The sequence below is a fragment of the Convolutriloba macropyga genome, chromosome 2 (genome assembly GCF_964194025.1).
Source record: "Convolutriloba macropyga chromosome 2, txConMacr16.3, whole genome shotgun sequence".
Taxonomy (NCBI): Eukaryota; Metazoa; Xenacoelomorpha; order Acoela; family Convolutidae; genus Convolutriloba; species Convolutriloba macropyga.
This window is the reverse complement of record NC_134469.1, coordinates 14,651,884-14,678,496: the sequence shown is the minus strand read 5'-3', so window position 1 is coordinate 14,678,496 and position 26,613 is coordinate 14,651,884. Positions and strand designations below refer to the sequence as shown.

The following is a 26,613-nucleotide window of genomic DNA, read 5'->3' as shown; positions in this document are numbered from 1 at the left end:
TTCTTTCTGAATAGGGTTTATTTTCTGCATATCGTAAAAATTGGTCATATCGTTCGTTGTCCTCATTTCATTTTTCTGTACTCGAATTTTGTCACTCATATGGTGAATGCAACGGCCGGTATATAATTTTCAATGCTGCATAACTATAAAAAATCGTGTTAATAAACTTTGCTTGCATATGAAATTTCGCTTTGACCAATTCATGCCTTTTAGCGTGATGCTTTAATTTGATAAACATAGCCGGCAGATTGCCGGAATAGCTGCGAAAGAATAGACCTGCGTGCCATATAATAGAGATAGAAACAGATACAGATCTAAATTGAAAAAATCGACGCAGCTCAAAAAACTAGGCTAAAAAATATTCAGCGATAAATTAATAAAGCTTGTTAAAATTCATTCCACAGACGCCTCTTATTAGGGAACTTTAATGCACATAGGAGTTCCTGTGACCTTAAACAAATTCAAATTAAACTGCAAAAGTTTTAAAGTGCAAAAGTCATTTTGAGTGAGGTAAGTCACGTATGATCAAAATCTATTCACGCAAAAAACTTTTGCTAAAGCGAGTGAGAAATGACGTCACGCACGCAAATGCCGCTAGAGAGAGGAAGAAGTGATTCAGAAAATTTTACTTTTTCAGCTTCGCTGTGTGAACAAATGTAAAACGAAAAAAGAGCGTCAGACGACGAAACAAAAAAACATAGCCGGAAGAATTCCGGAAACGACTCGAAGAGTCGTCTTCATGAAAGAATTACCTTTCAAATAAACTGTTATATAATAAAATGTCTACAAACAACAACAGAAATTCCGTCAAAAAATGAAGACAAAACCAACTAAACTAAAAATTACATTCCTCCTGCATATAAAACAATCCAATTCTTTTTACGCAATTGAAAACATCAAAGTATGCGAGCATCAGAAATCAAGCCATATTAGGCTCCCAAAATTTTAATTTACAAGAAAAAGGTGAATAATGAAAGATAATTCCAAAAATTGTTAAAAAAATTTTTCAATTTTCGAAAACTCTTAATCGAAATACTATTTTACAATCAAAACAGAAATCAATTAGTAACTAAACAAACTTTGTCGCTTAAAGGTTAACAAGAGTTGTCGCTTCATATCAGAAGGAACGCGATAAAACTAAACAAAAAACTTAAATCGAAATTAATCATGAAAAAACTAAAAGACACACAACAATATTCAGACGCAAAAATTCGTATTTTACCAAAACCAAGCCCTAAGAATATTCGCAGAAAAGATTTGTTCAAAATTTGTAAAAGTGAAGGTAGCAAAACCTCAGAACTATTTTACATTGAGTAAAATCAACTGCAAAAAAAACTTCAAAGGAAAATGACAAAAAACATTAGTTCAAATCAAACAAAATTCAAAGGAAAACCACAAAAAACAATTAGTTCAAATCAATTATTTTCAGTTTTATAAAAACAGGCAGGGCGAATAAAACTATAATTCATAAGAAAATGGTAGAAGGAAACATGCCAGAATAGGGAGAACACATACATTGTGATAAAGATTACATTCCTCGTACGTTTAAAAAAAAATAATTCGCAATTTCTGAAAAATCAAAACTAAATCGGAAAACCTAATTAAAATTTAAAAAGAAAAAAATTGAAAATATGATTTTGTTTGTTAATAAGCAATCGAGGTTTAAAAAGATTACATACCCATCCTCCTGTCTCAATAAGAAGTTAAAAGAGCGCAATTGCGAAACAGTAGAACAATTTGCAAAAAAACTGTTCAAAAAATGGTAGAAATTTTCACTGAATTTTAAAGAGTTGCGGCCAAAAACAACTCAATGAGCAACCAAACGAAACCAAAACTAACGATGGAGCACCAAAAGACTTTTAATAGTTAATAAACTCAAAATACAAACAAAAAAATTGAAAACTTTGACAAAAAAAACCGCGAAAATTGGATTATGTGTACATTTTTATAAAACAAAAACACCTCACGTCCAAAAGAGGGATCCAATTCAGGAATTATCAAAAAGACGTTGACATATGTACTAATTTGGTAAAATAAAGTCCGCTTAAAAAGCCGAAAATGAAGCAATAAATGAAAAAAAAAACAAAAATTGACAAAAAAATTGAGAAAAATGGGCCAATTTTGCACTTTAAACGCATTATCAAGATCTCAAAAACATTGTGGCTTCGATTTCAGATGTTTGCATTTTTATGCGGTATCGATCAAAATTTACTTCTACAAGAAACCAAGTTACAATTAAAAAAAATTGGGCCAAATGGACGAAAAACGGCTAAAAACTCATCTATATGCGCCAATCTCTCAAAAACTCTTTTCAAAGTCAAAAAGTCATTCACTGAACGTAGCGCATGAACAATAAACTTCTTTCGATCAGAAAAATCAGTTCACACGGCACTTTTACTCGCTTTCACTATTAGGTCAAAACGCCACCTGAACAAATAGTACTTCCTGTAAAAAAAAAGACCGAGAGAAAACCAATACTCCTCTTCGAGTCGTAAAAAAACCAAGAGCACCGCAATATAGCTACGCTCAGCTTACAGCTTCGCAGCTATAAAAATAATTTCATTAATTTGATGTTAATCGGTAAAACCTGTAAGAAGAAGTAAAAGTACTTGATGAAACACTTATTCTAATAAAGATGGCCTCAAAATTCGATTGTACGTATACTCAAGGAACATCAGAAAGCCGGATATTGTCCCGCTTGAGAGATTAGCGAAAAAGTACGAAGGGTGAATACAAACCGAGGAACAGATCTACGCAACAATCGAAGACCAGAACAGGATAATCACCCTGACATTCAGTAGATTAAACTCTCTCATGAAAACATTTTATTGATTAAATTATTGCTAAAAATTAGAGCTTTCATTTAAATCTGTTTCTCTTCTAAAGTTAAGATTAAATGGATCCTCTAATTTAAAACAACTACCATTTTTGAATCGCTAATTTTCCGCTGTTAGTTTACTTTGTTTTTTGAAAAATAGTTTTTTGACGGTGCCCAGTTTCGATTGCTTTACAGTGCACAAGAGCATCGATTGATTTTTCAGGCTTGGGCAACAAAATTTCCAAAAATAATTTATGTAATAAAAACTTGGTCTTACTGTGAAAGGTCTTAATGAGTGAAAGGTCGGAACTAGCTGTGCAAAAGCTCACACCCGAGAATCATATTGTTTCAATCTGTCATCTTTACAACTATCCACGAAGACCAATCCGAGATATCAAAAACTTGCAAAGAGTTGCATTACAAAAACACGCGTGCAAAATGCACAGGAAGATGGGCAATAACTCGAACAATTAGAGAGCAAAATCAGGAAAAGGGTTCAAATCTCGCGACTGACATGTGCTCCTCTCGTGTTTAACATCTGAATCCTACGAAAAATTGTTCAGTACACTAACTTGAGACAAGCAGCAAAGATTAAAATGCCAACCTTCATCAGTTAAGCATTTTTTCAAAAAATAAAAACTTGTACAAAAACAATTAATACTAACAAGCCTTCAATTTTAAACTCTAAATTTCTCTTTCAATTATTTATTAGCAAAACAACCATCATGAAATTTTTTTTGACAAATTGGAAAATTGGGAAACCATAACTCTTTGCTCAAAATTGGCTTTCCATCGCCAAGAGTTGTCCAAAAAAGCAAACCACAGCCTTAGTCAAATAAGCTGTTCCAAATTTGGCCAAAAATTAGACCAACAATCACATTCCACAAACTGTCGTTAGCATTTTTCCTATCATTATGGTTACAAGCCGAAATGCACATAAACGGTGACTGTTGCACTGATAAATAAAATTTTATTGCGAGTGGTAAAAAGTACAAAATGGCAACAAATCTCGTACAACCTATCCAGCTGTGTCGGAAATCTTAGTATTCAAGTCGGTGAAGATGTTTGGTTGAGCAAGTTGACTCCACGTTCTCACTTGGTGATACCTAAGGAGTTGGTCGCTGTATTTGCCAACAGGGCGTTTAGCCTACAACCAAAAATGAGAAATTTAGCCGACAATTTACGGAAAATTCAAGAAATTAATATTAGATGAATTCTGAAGCTCTGATTGGCGAATTTAAACGGTATTTCGTAAGCGGGCAAATATACGGAACAGTTTTCATCAACTAGCGTAACAAAGGTCTATCCGTGGTTGCTTCCATCCCCCTGCGGCTACGGGTAGGCCGAATGTAGCGCTACCCGACCGCACACCAAAGATAATGGTCCACCGAACTACTGATTTATTGACCAATGAGGTTTATTGACGGATAATGATAAAATTGTCCGTCGGCTAAATTTATCAAATTTTCCTTGTCGGCTAATTGCTCTGTCGGCTACTTTTCCTAGCACCCCCTAAGGATAAGCTCACAAAATAAACCTAACAAAAATGACCACTTAAGCTACGTGAGCAATTCCTTTTGACCTAACGTTAGTTTAACGGTTGCAACATTTGAAAGGCACTTATTTTTAAAGCTGGTAATCAAAAACGATTAAGCACAAATATGCCAGGTGTTCGAAGACATCCAGTTCTAGAAAATAAAATCCAGTCGGGAAAACAACACTCAAAAATCTGGTAGTGCAGCAACCCTACAATAGGGCTCATGATCCTTCCAAGACCATTAAAACAATTCATAAGTTCTGAACTCACAGAGCATAATCTTCGTACACCATGTTTTCAAAGAAAACTCTTCCAGAATTGTCAGTTTAATAGTTCCCAGGCCTAGGCCTCGACTTATGAAAAGACTTTAAAAGTCTAGTAGGGGGGGGCAATATTGACTATAATTACACGTTTACTATCTACAATTACTAGATGAAGCAGCATACACGTTGATTACGTTATATGCAATATTGCACGTAAAATTTTAATTGCAAAAAAGCGGACTTATGAGAAAAAGACCAATGATGGACCCATTGAAAGACTTAAACTCGACTTTGATTGCAAACATTGTCTCAAGCTTAAGTCCAGCCCAAATTCTGGTTCGAACCAAAGTCTTTTGTGAAATTTTGGGTCCAGCTAAAGTCTGCGAAAAATCAGTCGATCTAATGTCCAGAATGTCTTAAAGTCCAACTTAAATTTTTTCATAGCTCAAATGAGTCGAGTACGTCTAATGAGTCTTTTCATAGTATATTTTGGTCGAGCATTGTCTTTTCATACGTCTGTACCTAAACCTGGGTTGGTATCTGATTGTAGAATTGATTTCTTCGCGTGCTTACAAGTTTCTTTTCAAAAATAGGATTCGTGGCAGTGTTAATGAAATAATTAAGCGTACCAGCACACGCTATTATTCTAAAAGTGCAGAAACATTTGCCCGCTTTCAAACAGACGTCAGATTGCCGTAAACAAAGTCCTTGGTATAGATCACGGCGAAGAGACAAAAAACTGCTCCTCAAACAAACCAAATGTACGATTTCAATTTCTATCCGTAAGTTCAAATCAGATTTCAAAAAAGTTTCTTTAAAGAAATATGGTTTTATAATAATCTAATTTCACCTCTATTCGATTAAAATTAGAGTTTATATGATCAATTTCAATACAAATTCAAATTAAATATAATTAGACACAAAACCAAGAAAATAGATGGCAGATTGCCAGAAGATAGCCGCAATAGCTTCGTAGATCTGCAGTCTCAAAAAAACAGTAAAAAAAGCAGACCAAAAAAATTCGTCTTTTCATTGAAGGCTGATATGTTATTTTGATTAAAAATCTGTATAATATTTGCTACCTCTATTAGCTGCTCTCTAATTAAAGTTATTACCTCATCTCTTTTAATTAAAGTTAATAAAAGTCAATTTCAAAGTGAGGAAGTCATTTTTGACAGTGAGTTAAGTCAAGTGTGACCAAAAATTTAACCATGCGAATGAACAAAAAACTCGCTCCACAAAGAGCGAAAACTGACGTCACGCACGCACTTCAGTTGAAATTGCATGAACGAATGAACAAAAAGCAGATTTGAAGTGGCTGTGACGTCAAATGGTCGTAACAAAAATCGCGACGAACAACCACTCTACGAAAAAACATAGCAGGACAAGTCCTGACGTACAATTCGAACAATTTTCATAGACTAGATAAAACATTAGACCAAGAACAAACTATGAGTGAATTGAGAAAACCATTTCTAGAATACTCATTTAAAAAAATTAAAGAAAACAGAAAATCAACGTCAAACTGCCGCATGTGAACAAAAAACCATTAGCGAGAAGTAGAAATTTGGTTCAAACAAAAAACTAGGCCTAGAAGGAACTATTAATGGATTGGGAAAACCACTTAGAAAAAATCCTATCCGAAAAATAAAAAAACAGTAAAAATCAGAGTGAAATTGCCGCATGTGAACAAAAAACCACTAGCGAGAAAGCGAATTTTTGTTTAAACACCGTTTTCTCACTCTACTTTAAATTTAGAGCGAAAAAATTTCACGCCGCAAAACCACTCGCTTTTTCGCCCCACTTCCTGTTTCGGCGTGACGAAAATCACTACTCCAATTTGACTTCAAAAATCATGAAAATGTGTGAACAGATCTTAAAAAAACATAGCCGGAAGAATTCCCAAAACGACTCGAAGTGGCAATCTACTTAAATGCCATCCAACTCCTCATCAGAAAAAACTCCACTAATTTATGATTATCTTGAAACAAAACCATTAAACAAAGAAAGTAAAAACAAAATCAAATCTGTTAAAATATAAAAAAATCTGATCAAATTTCGTTATAAATTGAGATTCCGAAAAAACTATTTCTGCCAAAAATAACTTCATCAAAACAGCTAGTACTTAATAAAACCACTTATCCGAAATTTTTTAAAAATAATTGAGACCAAATTATGAAAAAAATTCTAAACAACTTGCACCAAAAAATCTGGAAAAAAATTGGTATCTGATTGTAGAATTGATTTCTTCGCGTGCTTACAAGTTTCTTTTCAAAAATAGGATTCGTGGCAGTGTTAATGAAATAATTAATCGTACCAGCACACGCTAATATTCTAAAAGTGCAGAAACATTTGCCCGCTTTCAAACAGACGTCAGATTGCCGTAAACAAAGCCCTTGGTATAGATCACGGCGAAGAGACAAAAAACTGCTCCTCAAACAAACCAAATATACGATTTCAAATTCTATCCGTAATTTCAAATAAGATTTCGAAAAAGTTTCTTTAAAGAAATATGGTTTTATAATAATCTATTTTTACCTCTATTCGATTAAAATTAGAGTTTATATGATCAATTTCAATACAAATTCAAAATAAATATAATTAGACACAAAACCAAGAACATAGATGGCAGATTGCCAGAAAATAGCCGCAATAGCTTCGTAGATCTGCAGTCTCAAAAAAAACAGTAAAAAAGACAGACCAAAAAAATTCTTCTTTTCATTGAAGGCTGATATGTTATTTTGATTAAAAATCTGTATCATATTTGCTACCTCTATTAGCTGCTCTCTAATAACCTTCAATTAGAGTGACACACACCCATTTGACCTCATCTCTTTTAATTAAAGTTAATAAAAGTCAATTTCAAAGTGAGGAAGTCATTTTTGACAGTGAGTTAAGTCAAGTGTGACCAAAAATTTAACCACGCGAATGAACAAAAAACTCGCTACAAAAAGAGCGAAAACTGACGTCACGCACGCACTTCAGTTGAAATTGCAAGAACGAATGAACAAAAAGCAGATTTGAAGTGGTTGTGACGTCAAATGGTCGTATTAAAAATCGCGACGAATAAACACTCTAAGAAATAACATAGCAGGACAAGTTCTGACGTACAATTCAAACAATTTTCATTGACTAGATAAAACATTAGACCAAGAACAGACTATGAGTGAATTGAGAAAACCATTTCTAGAAAACTCATTCAAAAAAATTAAAGAAAACAGAACATCAACGTCAAACTGCCGCATGTGAACAAAAAACCATTAGCGAGAAATAGAAATTTGGTTCAAACAAAAAACTAGGCCTAGAAGGAACTATTAATGGATTGGGAAAACCACTTAGAAAAAATCCTATCCGAAAAATAAAAAAAACAGTAAAAATCAGAGTGAAATTGCCGCATGTGAACAAAAAACCACTAGCGAGAAAGCGAATTTTTGTTTAAACACCGTTTTCTCACTCTACTTTAAATTTAGAGCGAAAGAATTTCACGCCGCAAAACCACTCGCTTTTTCATTCCACTTCCTGTTTCGGCGTGACCAAAATCACTACTCCAATTTGACTTCAAAAATGATGAAAATGTGTGAACAGATCTCAAAAAAAACATAGCCGGAAGAATTCACAAAACGACTCGAAGTGGAAATCTACTTAAATGCCATCCAACTCATCAGAAAAAACTCCACTACTTTACGATTATCTTGAAACAAAACCATTAAACAAAGAAAGTAAAAACAAGAAAATCAAATCTGTTAAAATATAAAAAAATCGGATCAAATTTTGTTATAAATTGAGATTCCGAAAAAGCTATCTCTGCCAAAAATAACTTCATCAAAACAACTAGTACTTAATAAAACCACTTATCCGAAATTTTTTAAAAACAATTGAGGCCAAATTATGAAAAAAATTCTAAACAACTTGCACCAAAAAAACTGGAAAAAGTTGGTATCTGATTGTAGAATTGAATTCATCGCGTGCTTACAAGTTTCTTTTCAAAAATAGGATTCGTGGCAGTGTTAATGAAATAATTAATCGTTCCAGCACACGCTATTATTCTAAAAGTGCAGAAACATTTGCCCGCTTTCAAACAGACGTCAGATTGCCGTAAACAAAGCCCTTGGTATAGATCACGGCGAAGAGACAAAAAACTGCTCCTCAAACAAACCAAATATACGATTTCAAATTCTATCCGTAATTTCAAATAAGATTTCGAAAAAGTTTCTTTAAAGAAATATGGTTTTATAATAATCTAATTTTACCTCTATTCGATTGAAATTAGAGTTTATATGATCAATTTCAATACAAATTCAAATTAAATATAATTAGACATAAAACCACGAACATAGATGGCAGATTGCCAGAAAATAGCCGCAATAGCTTCGTAGATCTGCAGTCTCAAAAAAACAGTAAAAAAGACAGACCAAAAAAATTCGTCTTTTCATTGAAGGCTGATATGTTATTTTGATTCAAAATCTGTATAATATTTGCTACCTCTATTAGCTGCTCTCTAATAACCTTCAATTAGAGTGACACACACCCATTTGACCTCATCTCTTTTAATTAAAGTTAATAAAAGTCAATTTCAAAGTGAGGAAGTCATTTTTGACAGTGAGTTAAGTCAAGTGTGACCAAAAATTTAAACACGCAACTGAACAAAAAACTCGCTCCACTAAGAGCGAAAACTGACGTCACGCACGCACTTCAGTTGAAATTGCATGAACGAGTGAACAAAAAGCAGATTTGAAGTGGTTGTGACGTCAAATGGTCGTAACAAAAATCGCGACCAACAAACACTCTACGAAAAAACATAGCAGGACAAGTCCTGACGTACAATTCAAACAATTTTCATTGACTAGACAAACCATTAGACCAAGAACAGACTATAAGTGAATTGAGAAAACCATTTCTAGAAAACTCATTAAAAAAAATTAAAGAAAACAGTAAAATCAACGTCAAATTGCCGCATGTGAACAAAAAACCATTAGCGAGAAATAGAAATTAAAAACAAAAAACTAGGCCTAGAAGGAACTATTAATGGATTGGGAAAACCACTTAGAAAAAATCCTATCCGAAAAATAAAAAAAAACAGTAAAAATCAGAGTGAAATTGCCGCATGTGAACAAAAAACCACTAGCGAGAAAGCGAATTTTTGTTTAAACACCGTTTTCTCACTCTACTTTAAATTTAGAGCGAAAGAATTTCACGCCGCAAAACCACTCGCTTTTTCGCTACACTTCCTGTTTCGGCGTGACCAAAATCACAACTCCAATTTGACTTCAAAAATCATGAAAATGTGTGAACACATCTTAAAAAACATAGCCTGAAGAATTCCGAAAACGACTCGAAGTGGAATGCTACTTAAATGCCATCCAACTCCTCATCAGAAAAATAATTTATGATTATCTTGAAACAAAACCATTAAACAAAGAAAGTAAAAACAAGAAAATCAAATCTGTTAAAATATAAAAAAAATCTGATCAAATTTCGTTATAAATTGAGATTCCGAAATAACCATCTCTGCCAAAAATAACTTCATCAAAACAACTAGTACTTAATAAAACCACCTATCCAAAATTTTTTAAAAACATTTGAGGCCAAATTATGAAAAAAAGCTCTTAAAAACAACTTGCACCAAAAAACCGGAAAAAGTTAATAATTTTTTTAATATTACAAAAGCATATAAATCCAAAGAAAAAAACCTTTCCGTCAAAAGCGCATCCAGATGCTCGCAAGACAATAGGAAAATCATAATAGGCTAAGAATTTTGTCCAAAAAAACAAAAAAACTGCAAAAAAAATAATAAAAATAGTTCCAATTTTCGTCATCTTTTGTCATATTTCTCAAAAAAAAAACTGATTCGTATTCTCAAAACTGTAAACAATTGTTATCTAAAACTTGCTCAAGTAGAGGAGGTCTTTTCAATACCCATTTGAGCTAGTAAAACAAAACGATCGCCAAAAACGCAAAAAATACCCCGAAAATCGGCAAAATAAATGAAAAACCTCCGAATTAGCATAAAATCCATATGAAGTTTCAGAAACCTTCAAACCACTACCAAAACCAGCCTAAATTTAAAACAAAATCATAACCAATCCTATTAACCAAAATAAATGAAAAACAACTGCTTTAAATTGCCGCACGTCAACAAAAAAAATTCGCTTGTTTACAGAATTTTTTTTTCCACATCTATTTTTTGCGCTCGAGAAAACAGCGATATGAACAAAAAACAACTCTCTTTTCGCTCCACTCTTCATTTTGTTCAGCAACAAAATCACTCCAATTTTTTTCACATGTTTCATTTCCTGCTTCAAAATTCACTCCAATAAAATTGATTAAAAAAAGGACTTCGAAAAGGAGTCCTAAAAAGGACTTCTCCAATACTCCTCTTCGAGTAGTAAAAAAGACAGAGCCCCAATACAATTCAAATTCTTTGAATTGTAAAAATTGTAAAATGAGGCCAATAATAGCCCCAGCTATCGCTGTGCAGCTATTAAAAAAGTTGCTATCTGATTACATGGCACCTGATCAAATGGTGCAAAAAAACTGGTACCCGAAAATTACACCAATACCTTTGAAGACCTGCCGTCTCAAAGAAAACAATAAATAGCATAAAACTCCTATAACAGATAGATAGCATAAACGTCAAAACAATCATTAGCCTTCCAATTGCCGTTTGCAAAAAAAAAACACGTTTCGCACTACTCGCTTCTCTCGATTTACTGCTCTAGTGTGACTGAAATCACAACTCCCATTTAACTTCTCATTGACATCAAAGAGCCCAAAAATTCCAAATCCAAGAGATGGTTTAGATGGTTAACAAATCTATTCAGCTATTAAAATGAATAAATCAGGAAAAGTTCCCAACTGCTTATTACAATAAAATCTGCGTTTTTACAGCACCATTTTTGATATTCAACATTGAATGTCAACATTTACAAAATTTCCCTTTGAAAACCAACAGTGTCATAACCAAAATAAAGTTACAAATGTGTAAAAACGAACAAGCACTCAATTCAGTCGAAAGTGCATGGATGAAAGAACAAAAAGTAGATTTGATGTGATCGTGGCGTCAAATAGTATACGCAAATAATAGCTTCTAGGTATCGCTTTGCGACTATTAATTATTCCCTAATGAACTGTACTTGATTATAATAACGGTGAAACCTGTTATCTACAAAACTAGGACAACAAAAGCGGGCAAAATGCCATACATCAACTCAAAATTCAATAATCTATACATAACCGACTGATTTGCCTTCGAGCGAATTGAACCGATAGAGCGAATTGCCTTCGGTAGTACTCAGCTGGGCCTTAAGAGATAATAGCACTGGTTGGGGGCAGGAGGGAGGTGAGCGGTGTGGGTGAGGGGGGGAGGGCTCAAGCTACGGGGAGAATCGGGAGGGCTGGACGCGAGGGGGTTGGTGCGAGGACGGCGATTGTTGGGGAACCGCTCTTAACACCGTGAAATTGTCTCCTCAAACAGTTTTGGTGAAAGGCATTCTGAGAGACTGTTAAGGCTCTAAGAGAACTTTATGTACTGTCTATCCCCTTTTTGACGACGAAAAGTCAAATGGGTCAGACGAAAAATCGTTCAAATAAAATATTGCCTAAAAAAGGTTAATACAATTGCTATAAACTTTGTTTGAGAGCAATTATTAACATAAATAGTGGCTTAGTAAAAAACAAGCATTAGCTGACCAATACCAGATTCAAATAATTCAACTATGCCTCATTAAAACACATAGATCTTTTGATGGCATTCGCAGTAAATCTAGGAACACATGAGTCAGACTAGTAGTCAAATTGCTGAACGTGTTAACAAATTCTCTATCAAAACTTCAAAATTTTTTCTCTCTTCAAAATTTTTTGAAACACTAACTTCTCCTTCAATTTCAAAGGCAGTTTGAAAACTTACGTCCTAAAATTCGTCGCTTTTTGCTCTCTTTACCGCTTCATCGTGACAAAATAATTGATTTGTTGACATCATAAAAAGTTCGAGACAAGATTTTAATCAAGCCTAAAGGGCATATATGCCAGACGATAAAAAATCGCTTAATTGTCATTGAAAATGTGCCTCGAATAACCAAAAAACTGCCGAAAAATTGGATAAAAAACAATAAAACTTAAAGTAAGAAGTAACATTGCCAGAAAACCCACTATCGAAACCATGTACTCAGTCACTGTATTCTCCTTTATTTTAAGATCACAAAACAGATTTCAAGTCTTTGAACCAACCACTGTTTCGCTCTCTTTACTACTTCAGCAACACCAAAAACGCTAATCCAGTTTGACTTCTCATTGACACCAATAAGCCGAAAAATTTGTGAATAGATTGCCCCGAACAAAAGGGGGTCCAAAGTTGGCCTTCAAATCAAAAAATTGTATCTCAGCAGTTTTGATCAAACGTATAATTAGAGACCGGAAACTCTAAGAGAATTGAACAGACACTTCATGCCCTCCAGGCTTTAACTATTTATGCTTTTTTAAGGACGAAACGTCAGTCAGACGATAAGTCGGTAGTATGAAAAATTGAATTAAAAAACAGCAGGAACAATATAACTGCTACATAATTCTTTAGGGATGAACTAACAGTAGCCTAGCAATCTCTTGGGGGTTATTGTAGACGGCAGAACCATGAAGACCATTGTAGACGGCAGAACCAGGTTCTAAAAACATTATCGGTAATAATTGATGCTCAAAATTTGCGGCTAAGAGCCGTGCAGAAACTTCTAAAATAGAATTTTCTCTCGCCCTCTTTCTCTCTCTCTCTCTCTCTCTCTCTCTCTCTCTCTTATATTTGATATCCGTCAACTAGCTTCAACACAATGCCACTTTTCACCAAAATAATTGATCATTACCATCGTAAGTCGGTTGCATTGATTTTTTTACAGCACACATCTAACAGCTTTTCGAATTCCATTTTTTTTCAAAACAGTACAACATATTGAATATATTACTGGTTATTCTATCGTCATACTGGCTGGGTATTCTATTCTTGGAGAGATATATCCATTTTATTGCTAATACACACATTCAGTTTCAGCTCAATATTTCCTAATTTCGCAACTGTGAAACAGTCATTTTTTAGCTGAGGGAACAAAAGGTAGTCAATGTATGTTTTTTTTTAAAATATAAACTAAATCATCCTAAGCATAAGATATCAAGACGACTGATACTACAAGTTTATCGACATGGACAAAAGAAAAGCTGGTAAACGAGGTAATGCAATTAGGAATTCAAAGAAGGGAGTCACTTAACGTCACAACTAATAGAAAGGAGGAAAAAAACATGAAATAGAAAATTTGAAGAAAGAACTACAATATCAAAGGGAACGTTACAACCAAGCAAAGTCTGAAATTCAATATTTGAGGAGTAATAATGACAAATTGATATCAGACCTCATTAAAGACAAAACACCAGAGAGTAATTTAACAACTTCAACTGCTAACAGGCAATTTTACACAAAATTTGTCCCGCGATTTACGAAACAGCTCATAATTTCAGATAGCACATACAAATTAGTCCGGCAAAATGACATTAGTAATGAGGCAGCTATCCATTCGTATCCGTCATCTTCAATTCAGGACCGGCGCATGTAGTTAACAATTATGCACCATCAACCAAAGCAGAATAACTTATAGTTCACACTGGACATAATTCAATTGATCAGGGTCTGCCAGGCGAAGAGGCAGCAAAACAGTTATGAGCAGCTTTGTCAAAATGTGTCAGGAAATTAAAACAAAACAGACTATTAATTTGCAAATTGCCAAAGGTAACGAATGGTACGTTTGGGAGAGAAACTATCAACTATGAAATTGAAAAATTTAATTGAGTTAAATGGCATTGCCGATGGACTGAGAGGCGAATTCCAAAAGACCGATATTAAAAATTTGGATTAAGCTTTGGACCAATCAGATATTCGACTGGATGGCATATATCCAAACCAAAGTGGAATTCAGAGAATAGTGTTAACCATCCGAAATTATATTTCAAGGTGGGGTATAAGCCTGCTGGGTGCAAATTAAAATAACTAAAAAACGGAAACGTTATGAGTAACTGGAACAGCAATGATTATATAGGATATATTGCGTTTGGGTGACTTTAGGTTTTTGAAAATTATTTCCAATTTGTTATTTTTTTATACAAATTTTAAATTTTTTAATACTAACTACTAATTATATGTTATTTTATTTAATTATGTTGCCATGTCAAACCAAATCCAGGGTCCAATCATCGGAAAAATTAAACATTCAAAAATTCTGGCAAACAATTTGCTAAATTTGGTCGTATCCTAAAACTTTATATATGAATATGCGGAGTGTCAAAAACAAACGTGGAAATCTCAAAAATATTTACAGCAGCAAGACAGCCAAACGTGCCTAATAGTTACTGAAACGTGGCTAAACGACAAACAGTATATACCATTGACCTCATTAAGCATTATTTCATTCATCAAAGTAGGTCAAAAATAACGCAACTGTCAAGGGTGGTGGAGTAGGAATATGGATACCAATTACTCTCAAATACAATATCAGAAGTGATTTAAACTCAAATAATCAAAACTTTTTCGAATCGATATGGGTTGAAATACTTTAACCGTTTAAAGAAGAACTTCTAATAAACGTTTCTTATTGTTCAAACAAAAACCTGGAAGACATTATTCTGGATGAATTGACAAAAATCTCAGGAGCATATTCACTGACAGACATAATTTTGTTCGAAAATTCCAATCTAAATTACTTTCATCAAAATGAAAAACACCTTTTAACAGAGTTCGCTTCAAATAATGGGTTAGACATTGTCAACAGAAGTCAGCCAACTTGGACAAATGGAAACAGTGAAACATTAATTGATCATTGCTCAACCACAAAAAAAATCAAATTTTCGATTTAATAACTTTAGAACAATTGTTTGGAAACAATCATTTTTCTCAGTTTGTTTCATCTTTGGATTTTGATAAGGAAAAAAGGATAGCGCAATACCTTTACAGAGATACCAAAAATTTTTCAAGAGTACTGAATAAAAGATTGCCTCAACAGATTGGAGAGCAATGTATCAAAAGATGCAAATTTCACATTTCAAATGTTTTCAGATTTGTTTGAAAATGTGTTGAACAAGTTAGCTCCAATCAAAATTGGAGAGCCAATCAACAGTCGGAAAAAAGGGACATCTAAAGAAATATTGAAACTTATTAACGCAAAAACATCAACTCTTTGTTATTTGGAAGGAGAAGGCAGATGTTTCCGCTTACAATACATACAAAATAATCAGAAACGCTACTAATCGACAACTAAGAAACGCGAGTAATGAGTATAAAGAAAATGTTCGAGAGTCTTCCTGATTTAAAACAGCAATGTAAATTTATAAAAACAGAACAAGAGGTAAAACATAACATTTCCAAAATTCGGTAAAATAATATCATTTGAAAATATAAAAAACAGGTAGCTAACAATTTAAATAATTGTTTCTCCAGGTTAGGTGTTTACGAAGGGGTAAGCAAAGACTGAATTACCAAAATTTGTGTTTAAGAATTTTTTTCATTCATGTTTATAACGAGACGAGTTATACGATGTAATTGACAAACTAAAACAGAACAAAGCATCGGTTCCCGGATTCCTCCCAACATGATCACTCAAATGTAGTAAAATGTCTATTGGAACACGTATACAGTTTGCAATTAACGAATGTATTTCGAACAATGTTTTTCCAGATGTGCTTAAAAAAGCATATGTAACTCCAATATACAAAAAAAGTGAATCAACTTAAATCAATGAACTACAGGACAATTTCAGTGAGACCATCTCTTGCTTAAAATATTTGAAAGGCTTCTATTCCAACAAATGATAGAAAATGTTGAAGAGCATAAGCTAAAAATTAATTCGAATTTAAAAATAAATTGTCGAATGACACTGTCATTTCGTTAATGGAATCTATAAACCAACTTAGAGAACAAAATGAAACTGTTTTGGTATTTTAGATTTAGCGAAAGCGTTCAACGCAATTGCTCACGAAATCTTTCTTGAGAAATTGCAAAGTATGGGTTTGAAACGGTATCTAAATGGTGATATCCTTTCTAACAGAAAACAATGCATTAAAAGCGGAATCATTTACTCAGACTGGACAACCATTAACCTCGGAGTTCATCAAGGAACACACCTCGAGCTCCTCATTTTTGTACTGTATATTAACGCTTTCTCAAAAACAATGAAAAGCGAAGAAGTTTTACAATCTGCAGATGATAGATGTATAATATCTGACCCAAAAACAAATCAATGCCTTCATACAAAAACCAGCAGTATTTTTCAAACTGATAAATATATGAAACAGACCATGTTAGCATTGAACATAACCGAAATACTTGTTTTTTCTAAGAAAGATCAGCTGCCTTCTGAGGAAAATCATTACAATGGAGGCCACAAAACCAAAAGTCTGTGGTCGTTATCTGGGCGTAATGATTGACAATAAATTGAAATCTGACTTAGAAACTAAACAAAATGTTGATGAAAATGGCGACTGCTATTAGAAACAATATACTTCGTGAGACATCTAATACCGTTAAAAGCAAGTATTGTACTTTTTAAATCACTTGTTTTGTCGCATTTCAAATTCAGTGCAATTTTTCTTCGATCCAGCCTCATCACTTCTGAGAACAAACAGACAAATAAATTGGGGTACAAAGGTTTGCCATATGCGTAAAAAGTTTGACAGCGCAAGAGATCTTCTAATAAGAGATAAAATTTTACCTGAAGAGCTTTTCATTTAAAAATCTCTAAATTTTTTATTATACTAGGGGTTACAAGGAAATCAGTCAAATATCCAGAAATTGCCTTTCAAAATTTTGGGAAAACATGAGATGAGAGAAAATTCTCGAACTGTCCAGTTTTTTCCAAAAAATATGTGTCAACCTACATGGATTGACTGCTCAATAGTCAGAAATTTCTCGAGAAAGTGAAGCAACTTGTCAATAGAAATCCGGATAGAAAAAACAAAAAAAAACATAGCTGCCAGATTGCCAGAACTTGGCCGCAATAGCTTTGTAGATCTGCAGTCTCAAAAAAAACAGTAAAAAAAACTGACAAAAAAACTTACTCTTTTCAATAAGCGCTGAGATGTCAAATTTTGATTAAAAATCTATATAATTTATTGCTGTTTCTATTTGCTGCTCTTAAATCGCCTTCAATTAGAGTAACAAGCACTCATTTGACCTTATCTCTTTGAATTAAAGCAAATAAAAGTCAATTTCAAAGTGAGGAGGTCATTTTTGAGAGTGAGTTAAGTCAAGTGTAACCAAAAATTTAATAAGCAAATGAACAAAAACTCGCTCCAATAAGAGCAAAAAATGACGTCACGCACGCACTTCAGTTGAAATTGCATGAACGAATGAACAAAAAGCAGATTTGAAGTGGTTGTGACGTCATATGGTCGTAACAAGAATCGATACGAAACAAAAGAACATAGCAGGACAAGTCCTGACGTACAATTCAAAGAATTTTCATTGACTAACCAAAAAACTAGACCTAGAACGGACTATGAGTGAACTGGGAAAACCATTTAGAAAAAAATCCGATCGAAAAAACCGATAAACAATAAAAAACAAAGTGAAATTGAATGTGAACAAAAAAACCACTAGCGAGAGAGCGAATTTTTGTTCAAAGACCGTTTTCTCACTCTACATTAAAATTAAAGCGAAAAAATTTCACGCGGCAAAAAACCACTCGCTTTTTTGCTCCATTTCCTGTTTCGGCGTGACCAAAATCACTACTCCAATTTTACTTCAAAAATCATGAAAATGTGTGAAAAGATAGCGCCCCAATGCAATTTAAATTCTTTGAATTGTAAAAAACCAAGAGAAGCGCAATAATAGCCCCAGCTGTCGCTGTGCGGCTATTAACAAGTTTAAGGAGAAAATAACTAGAGAAATGATCAAATTACATGAACATGAAGGTTTTAGATGTTATTTTTACTAGGACCAAACTTTTCATATGTTTTAAAGTGATTGTTCAATGTAAATGTTTAACCAAACTTTCGTTATGGCTATAAAATTTTGAATTTACATTTTACAGATAAAAAATCTGCAGGTTGTCAAAAACTACGGATGCATTCAGATCTACTGTTTATCCAAAAAAAATTGCAAATAAAATTTAGTTAATTAACTTGATATACATCGGATTTAACATCAATAAATTACAATTTAGACTTCGAATCAATGTGCTACAATTTAAACAATCAATTCAGATATCAAAAAATTTAGAGCCAAATCTGCCAGTAAACTGCAAAACTCTAGGCGGAATAAACCATGCATTATAAAAACAGTCAATCAAGGGATCTCAGTTTACACAGTAATCTTAAGCCCGACATAAAACACATGTTGAAACACATATCTCCTCGAAATCGGCACCTAACATTTAATTGACCAGAGCACAAAAATTGATCAGCTCAGAGTAGACCTATTATCCGATCACAACTTATCATGGTTATTTACTTATTGTTTACAATACTTGTATATAAATTGACTACAATTAATTTTTACAACTAGAATGTGGAACAAATTATCACGCGCTGATGTCAGTTTCTCACAACCGCGAAGTAAAAAATGGGTGCATGTTGATATCATTTGCGCCTTCGTGATTTCTTTGATGTCTTTCCAGCTAACTGTGATGTATAAATACTAGCTCATGGTCACCAATATCTCCACAAGCTGATTTTCCAAAATTTTCCCATTGCATCTCTTAACTGTGCAGAATGGTCTCGATGGACTCAAAAACGAACTTGAGCACATCAGGGAAACTGCCATTCATAGCGATGCCAACAGAGCCATCCTGGTTGAACTTGAGCTCCATGAGGACGTAGATGTTGTTAATGAGCTTAATGGACATGTAGAACACAGTCACTCCCTCGTGGTTCACCTCTTTCGCTGTGAACACATTGTTGGCCGCCAGTTTACCTAGAAATACGCACCAAACCTACTTACGAAATATTTCATTTACAAATATTGTACCATTTTTTAGCATTATGCCTCAGAGTAATCCCGAAATGATTTTTAAAAATGCTGAAAACTTTTCAAAGCTTTCAAGGCACTGTCGGATAATCTTTTTCAAAAAATTCCTAGGTAACTCGAATAGTCGGTACTTTCGTAAATAGCGATCATTGTATTAAATTAATTCAATGGTAGTTGCTATTCTCTGACTTCTGGTAACAAACAAATGCGTTTACTTTTGATGTCGTGTTGCGAGCTGGTGAGATATAGTGTCTTCTTCATCTCACTGGCACTGTTGAACCCCTTCCACATCTCCACGTAGGCCCTCCCGTCCAGACTGCCCTCTGTACTGAAGTAGACGTTCCAAGGGATCTGGGTGGCCATGTAAAACACGCCCACGTTCGTCTTAATCGCAATCTAAACACAATCAGAACGGACATCAATACAGGGCAATTCAGAGCTGAGGACCAGCTGATATGTTAGTTCATTTTACATGGAACCAAGTTTCCGACAGAATATAATTTTTAAAATTTTAGCATATATTGACCATTTTAGAGGAAAAATCAACATGGGCTTACCTAATAAACTCCTGAATTGAATAAAAAGCAACCTGAATTGAATCGAAAAAATAAACTAATATCCGAAAAATAAACATAATTAAAGTAACAGTCTTTGATAGTGAACAAGGTAAGATACGCAAAATTGAAAATCTTAAACCTATTCCCCGAAAACTAGCGGAGTAAAAAATTCCGGTATCATTCAAGACGATAAAATGTTCACACTACGCATAAACCGACTTCTCGAAAAACCCATGAAAAAAGGCAATCAGAAAATGACACGAAATAAAATGTTTTGACTATTTGTGGTGTTTAAGTCAACATACAACTATACATTAAAAGCTTGAAACACAAAAAAAACCACTCTACATTAGAAATATTTACTAACTTCACAAAGAAAAAAAGCGACAAAAATATCACTTCACAAAGAAAAAAAGCGACAAAAATATCAAATGATATTTTCAAGAACTTGCGTAAAATGTTGAAGAACTTGCGTAAAATTTCAAGAACTTGCGTAAAATGTTGAAAAAGTGGGGTGTCAGTCAGCAAAAACATTTGCTAAAAACTTAAGCCATTAAAACGATAAAGTTAACGAATAAGATGGTTGATTAGGCATGTTAAGAGATCACACAACAAACAACAAATAAGGACACAATATAATCTGCCGATAAGCTTTTCGAAAAAAATTCATTCTTCGTCAGAAACCCGACGAGAACTCTCATTATTGAGATTAATTGACAAGGTAACAAAAGACGACAGAAAACGGTAACCTTAACATTTTTATTTTCAAATTTAAAAAATTCGCGAATATTTTATGAGGACACAGTGATAAAGTTAAAAGCTGTCTCATGGAAACATTGAAAAGCATTGTTTATGCCTGATTAGATAATCAACCTGTCCGGCCATTAATAAGACCAAAGGTATGAGACTAAAAAAGGATCAATAAATACTGAAAAATTTCAAAATACAAATATTAATATACATAATTATTAATAAAAACCATACGCTGTCAATTGAAAATATACAACAGATTTGCTTATGAAAATTCTTTGGGAGCTGTTACCATTCGGACTAGGTGATAAAACAACAAAACGGATAAAAACGGCAAAAATCAGAAATTAGCCAATTTATCAAAACATAGCCTTAAAGGTATCACTTGCCCAATGATGTTGTAAACCAGTTTAAAATTGAACACGTTTAAACTACTCCATTCTGCACTTCTTTTAATACTCAAGTGTGACCAAAATAACTATTCCAAATTGACTACCCAATGGTAGCAAAAGTCGAAAGAAGTGTGCAGAGTTCTTAAAAAAGCGCAATCCAAATCTGATTTAAAAATTAGTTGGGAAATAATAGACTGTTAAGCATGACAGCGGCTATTAACCAACTAACGTCGGATGAATTGCTCTCAAAATACCGGTGCGCAATCAGTTATCATTGTAGCCTGCTTCACTAGGGTACATCTTTTACAAGGGAGCGCAACAAGTTCACTAAGGAGCTTCAAAAGCTTGGCTATTAAAAAGTGAAAAATGAACCAAGTTTCAGCGCAATTTTGAATTGACTTTTAGTAGTAAATTGTCGCCCATTTTTATAGTAAATTATCATCCACTGAGTTCTGCACGAAGAGAACGAGGAATCCGGATGTGAATTCGAAAAGAAAGATTCGGTGAGCTAGGCTTTCATTACCCTCAAATATAGTTTCAAACAATTCTTTTCCATGCTAAATTTTTCCCTACTTTGGTTTTTCAGTTTTGCGTGATCTAAGTGATCACAGATAACCGAAAAACAAAGGATTTCAAAAGTCGAAAATTTGGTATGAAAAATACACACGACTACAATAGCTTCAATTGACTTCAAACTACGTTTGAAGGCAATGAAAATGTAGTTCACCACTTCTTTTCGAGCCGTTAAAATTGCGCTCAATAGTAGCCGGTTACCCTGCTGAGACTTGAACGTGCTGTGTTAAGGGTGGAATTGCGTGAAAGGGTGCGGGGAGTGGGAGAAGGCAGGGGTGAAATGGGGGAGCGGTGTCCGTCGAAAATGGGTCAAGCGAAAAATCGCATAAAACTGACCGCAGGACTAATATTATTGCAACAAACTTTTCAATTTTTATTTGGTAGTCATAAATTCCAAGAGAGAGATCTGTTGGCTTTGGTTGAAGTTATATCAACCTTATAGAGGCCAACCGCGCAGTCTAAGAGGCAGAAAAGGGACAGGAAAAACAGTTGGACGGGCCCATCCAAACTTACCGATGTTCAAATTTGCTCTTCAAACAGTTATGCTTCCTCAGCATTTTCGGCAAACCGTTACAATACGAGCCTGTAAGAGCTACACAGATTTAATGCCCTCTGGTTTCCCAGTTTATCTGGTTTCTATTCACCGAAGCAATCGAAAGAACATTCTAGGACAAAAATCAGTCCAAAAATTTTGCATTACAAAGACAAACACGACTACAACAATTGCGTCTATCTTCCCCAGAGAGCAGTAAACAACAATAAACTCACGTTTAGACGCCAAAATCTGGCTGTCATTCTCCTAGAGTCGGATAAGCAAAACTTTACCTGCAAGTTATTGAGAGGATCCATTTTCAAAATAGCCCCTCCCTTCTGTATCGGCAGTTTCACATCCAGACTTTGCTGTGGCATTAAACGAGTAACATTCAGAGGTCCAGCAGGTACCAGCCCAAATGAGTTCTTGTTGAACTGAATAGCAAAGTCTGAGAAGTCCTGCATTGCCTTGTTTGTGAATGTCAAATCTGCGTTAATTACGCCACCTTGAACTGTAAAGGTTCCTCGAATCTCCAAACCCTGAAATTGGAGACAACAATGTTTTTTACTCATTGCTGATAGCAGGATATTGCAAGAGAAAAAGTGTATTCTTGAAACATTTCTCAAAGCTTTAGTCTGTTTATTCTGAATACCTTGTTCTTTGCAGCGTCCAGCCACTCCTGTTTAGGAGGAGAATAGAAATTGAAGCCAGCAGGCGCAACAGAAGTTCCAAGCGAGAATAGATCATCCAAACCGCTGCCACCGCTTGCTGCTGGAGGAGCAGGGGTTGTTGACGAGCCCATTCCCATGCCCAATGGAGCAATTCCCGAGCTTCCCAGAGACGCTGGACCAGTAGTTGATCCTCCAAACCCACCACCTAGGAGGTCATCAAGTCCACTGCTTGATGGTCCAGTAGAGGACCCCAGACTTGCCGGTCCAGTGGTCGAGGGTCCAGTCATCAAGAGGGAATCGAGGCCCATTGAAAGGATTTCCATAGCTCCAGCATCTTCATTGGAAGCTGCATTGTAACCACCCGCGGGAACTGCAGGTTGCGCGGGACCTGAATGGTACATAATATTCCTATATTGATATGCGTTAAAAATTAGACCTACTGCAAATTAACGGAAAAATCATACGGTAGTTTTAGATGTTAAAAATGACATAAGTTTGTTAAATGAGCCTCTCATCAAATTCCTAACATTTCAATTACGCATCTATGAAGTTTTTCTCCATATTCACTCACCCAGATCCAACAGATCAGCAACAAGATCAGAGTTGGCAGGTGGAATGATCTGAGGCGCAGGTATTGTGCTGTTCATGCCATTGTCAGGCAAAGTATTATCCGCATCCTGAGCAGCAGAGGCATTGGATCTGTTCACAGGCTTGATTCGTCGCATCTCTGAAACAAAAATTCGTCACTATTTTACTGCCCATTTCGAGCGCGTTTCTGAAATAAAACCCTAACTACAAACTTTTGCGTGCCAGGTTGTGAACGGTAGTTTTTCATCTGAATTGAAAAAAAATTACAATGCCATATGCCTGAATGCGGTTTTCATAATTCAAAAAGTCAAAAATAAGATTCCAAAATTCATATCTTTTCATTCACTATAGCCATTCATCATGAGAGGTACTGAACGCACCAGAGCCTTCGATGAAAGCAGCCGGTGGTTTATGGTACACGGATGCAAGCGATCCAATATGAGCAATCAGCTCATCCAACAGAGTTGGTTCCAGCAGATCTGTTTCCTCTGAGATCAGTGGCTTCTCAGCTAACACCACTTCCTTAGCAGCAGCCGGGTCAGTACTTAACAATCGCCAGTAAATATACCCTCGGTCCCTCAAATCTGGATTGTCACTATCTTGAGTGGCCAACGAAAGCACGTTTTGGACCAAATCTTGGGTTTCGGTCGGTTTCTTCAAAAACAATTTGACAATCGCAGTCAACAACTGAAGCTGCACTTGTGTTGACTCGTCATGGAACCCATCCAGGAATGTCTCGAGGAGCTCATCCGCGTTATCAATTCGTTCTGCATACTCTCCAAGCACCCATATCATTGCCGCACGTGCTTCTGGTTCGTCCAAAGAATCCAGGTTCTCGCACAGCGTTGCAATGATTCCTAGAAAAACAGTCATTAAACCGCTTATCATTAAACTGAAGGAAAAATAGTTTCGCTCTCAAACTTGCCTTCATATTTGTTGGGGTACTTTCTGAAGATATCTTTGATAACTACAATTGCCTCCTGTACCACATAATTGACTTTGGTCTGAATCAACTCGATCAATGTCTGCACGCACTTCTCGGCTGCCGATTCCACCTTGATAGCACATCTGAAATAAACGAAATATTAATTTTTAATTAAATGTGTTTTATTAAATTGACGTTTACCCCAAGCAATATTACTCCTGTCATCTTAGAAATCATTGAAATCAAAAGTAACTTTGTCGAAAGCTCCTTTTGAGGCTACAGAAAAAAACACTAAGCTTCAACACAAATCTCCGTATTTTCGTTGATATATTTCATTGAGTTTACAAACCTTCCGATGGCCCTGACCGCTTTTCTGACGAAATCCACGTCCACCTCAGTCGCGTACTCCTTCAACTCACTCAATACACTCCCGATGTTTTGCTGATTAGCCAGTCTAATCATGATATCCAGCTTCTCCAACTTGACATAAATTGGGTCGTTGTACTTTACGAAAAACACTTTCATCTCGTTTCTCAGAACTGCCGGCCGCTTCTGTACAATCAAGTTGATGTTACGCAGAGCAACGTACTGGATCTCTGGTTCACTGCTAAGAAGAGTGACCAAAGGAGGGGCTAATTTCTTCACCAGACTGTTCACGGCCTCATCGTTCGACAGCATTTCGAGGAGCTTCATTATCACCTAAACCCAATCACAGTAAAATTGCAGTACTGTAGAGAAGATAGTTATCACCAACATCACGGTTACTGCAAACTAAACACCACTAATTTTTTTAAAAAATGATAACCCAACTAATTCTTTAACAAACAATCTTTCCACTTCACTGCTATTCAAACTTCGTTTTATGAATTAATCATAACTCAAAGCAAATAGATCCACTTTCTTCAAAGCAACATTGTTGTAGATTGAAATAATGTCACTAATTATTAACAGATGTCTTTTGCCGAGAATTCTGATAACAGATGCCGATAGAGGAACTAGCCGAATGGTGAAAGAATTCTATAAACAAACGAGTTTCAATTCTTAACTATCTCAATTTTCCACCAAAAAGCTAAAACGATTGGACAAATTTTTCCCGAAGACGAAAATCATACGGCGAGAATCCATTTTGCTCAGCATAGATCTCAACTGAGGGAAACTGAGTTGTACAAACTTCCATAAATGTTGCACGCTCGATTATCATTACCAATAACAGATATCAACACCCTCTTTTAAATATATTTACATTAAAACCAATTGAAGTGTTCTCGAGAGGAATTGGGCAAAAAATACTTTCAAACTTTTTACTTTCATCCTTTGATCTTCGTCGTTTATACCTTATTTCGGCAAGGAAACTAAAGTGAGTCACAATACAAGCAAGGATAATGGAAAGATGTTAGAACAAACCGCAAAAGCAACCTACTATCAGAGGAATTGCATTTAAATTAACGGCTGTTAAATTGCTCTTAAATTAATATGTTGGCTTCTGCAGTAGATAGCTAAACATCAGTGATGAAATGGGTTGAGGTGCATTTGAGTCACAGCCCAGAGGTCCCAAAATTGTATGAATTGCAAGAAACAGAAATAAAATAGCATTGCCGGCAAATTACAGGAAAATAAAACCGTTGACCCCATTAACCAGAAACTATTGAAAACAGAATTTGAACAGTAACTACTGTTTCTTGTGATGACGAAAGCAAAAAAAACTTTACAAAAACGCAAGAAAAATAGAACACAAAATTTATAGATATCAAAAATCAATCTTGACGCACACAAGACAACCATAACAAAAAACACAAACACAGATTCTTCATTTAAATTTTCAATAAGATCTCAAATTAATAAGTGTTGATGTCCTCAGAATCAATGTAGTTCTATTAAAAACGTTCAAGAAATCAGCAGCATGCGACGAGACAGACTAGTTTAAAATTCGCCCTCAAAAAACACGCAGGCAGTTTGCAGTAAAAACACGATAAAAATTTTTACACTAAAATTTGCATAAAGAAACGGAGAAAAAGCTT

At 34.9% G+C, this 26,613-nt stretch overlaps 2 protein-coding genes across 2 annotated transcripts in view; both read right to left on the bottom strand.

The window, feature by feature from the left end:
• The window catches only part of LOC142357020 (uncharacterized), a 210,491-nt gene extending 192,579 nt beyond the window's left edge, over positions 1-17,912 (bottom strand). The window contains exon 1 of the mRNA XM_075408743.1: positions 17,903-17,912. The gene's annotated coding sequence lies outside the window, so the exon portion shown is untranslated. The remainder of the gene's footprint in view (positions 1-17,902) is intronic.
• An 825-nt stretch (positions 17,913-18,737) lies between these two features.
• Positions 18,738-26,613, bottom strand: part of LOC142356998 (AP-1 complex subunit beta-1-like) — a 78,751-nt gene continuing 70,875 nt past the window's right edge. Inside the window, exons 7-14 of the mRNA XM_075408728.1 lie at positions 24,945-25,294; positions 24,596-24,738; positions 24,051-24,527; positions 23,654-23,809; positions 23,064-23,470; positions 22,705-22,950; positions 19,823-20,003; positions 18,738-19,553 (exon numbers count right to left, since the gene is read on the bottom strand). Of these exons, the coding sequence (XP_075264843.1) occupies positions 19,339-19,553; positions 19,823-20,003; positions 22,705-22,950; positions 23,064-23,470; positions 23,654-23,809; positions 24,051-24,527; positions 24,596-24,738; positions 24,945-25,294 (2,175 nt within the window). The 3' untranslated portion in view covers positions 18,738-19,338. The remainder of the gene's footprint in view (positions 19,554-19,822; positions 20,004-22,704; positions 22,951-23,063; positions 23,471-23,653; positions 23,810-24,050; positions 24,528-24,595; positions 24,739-24,944; positions 25,295-26,613) is intronic.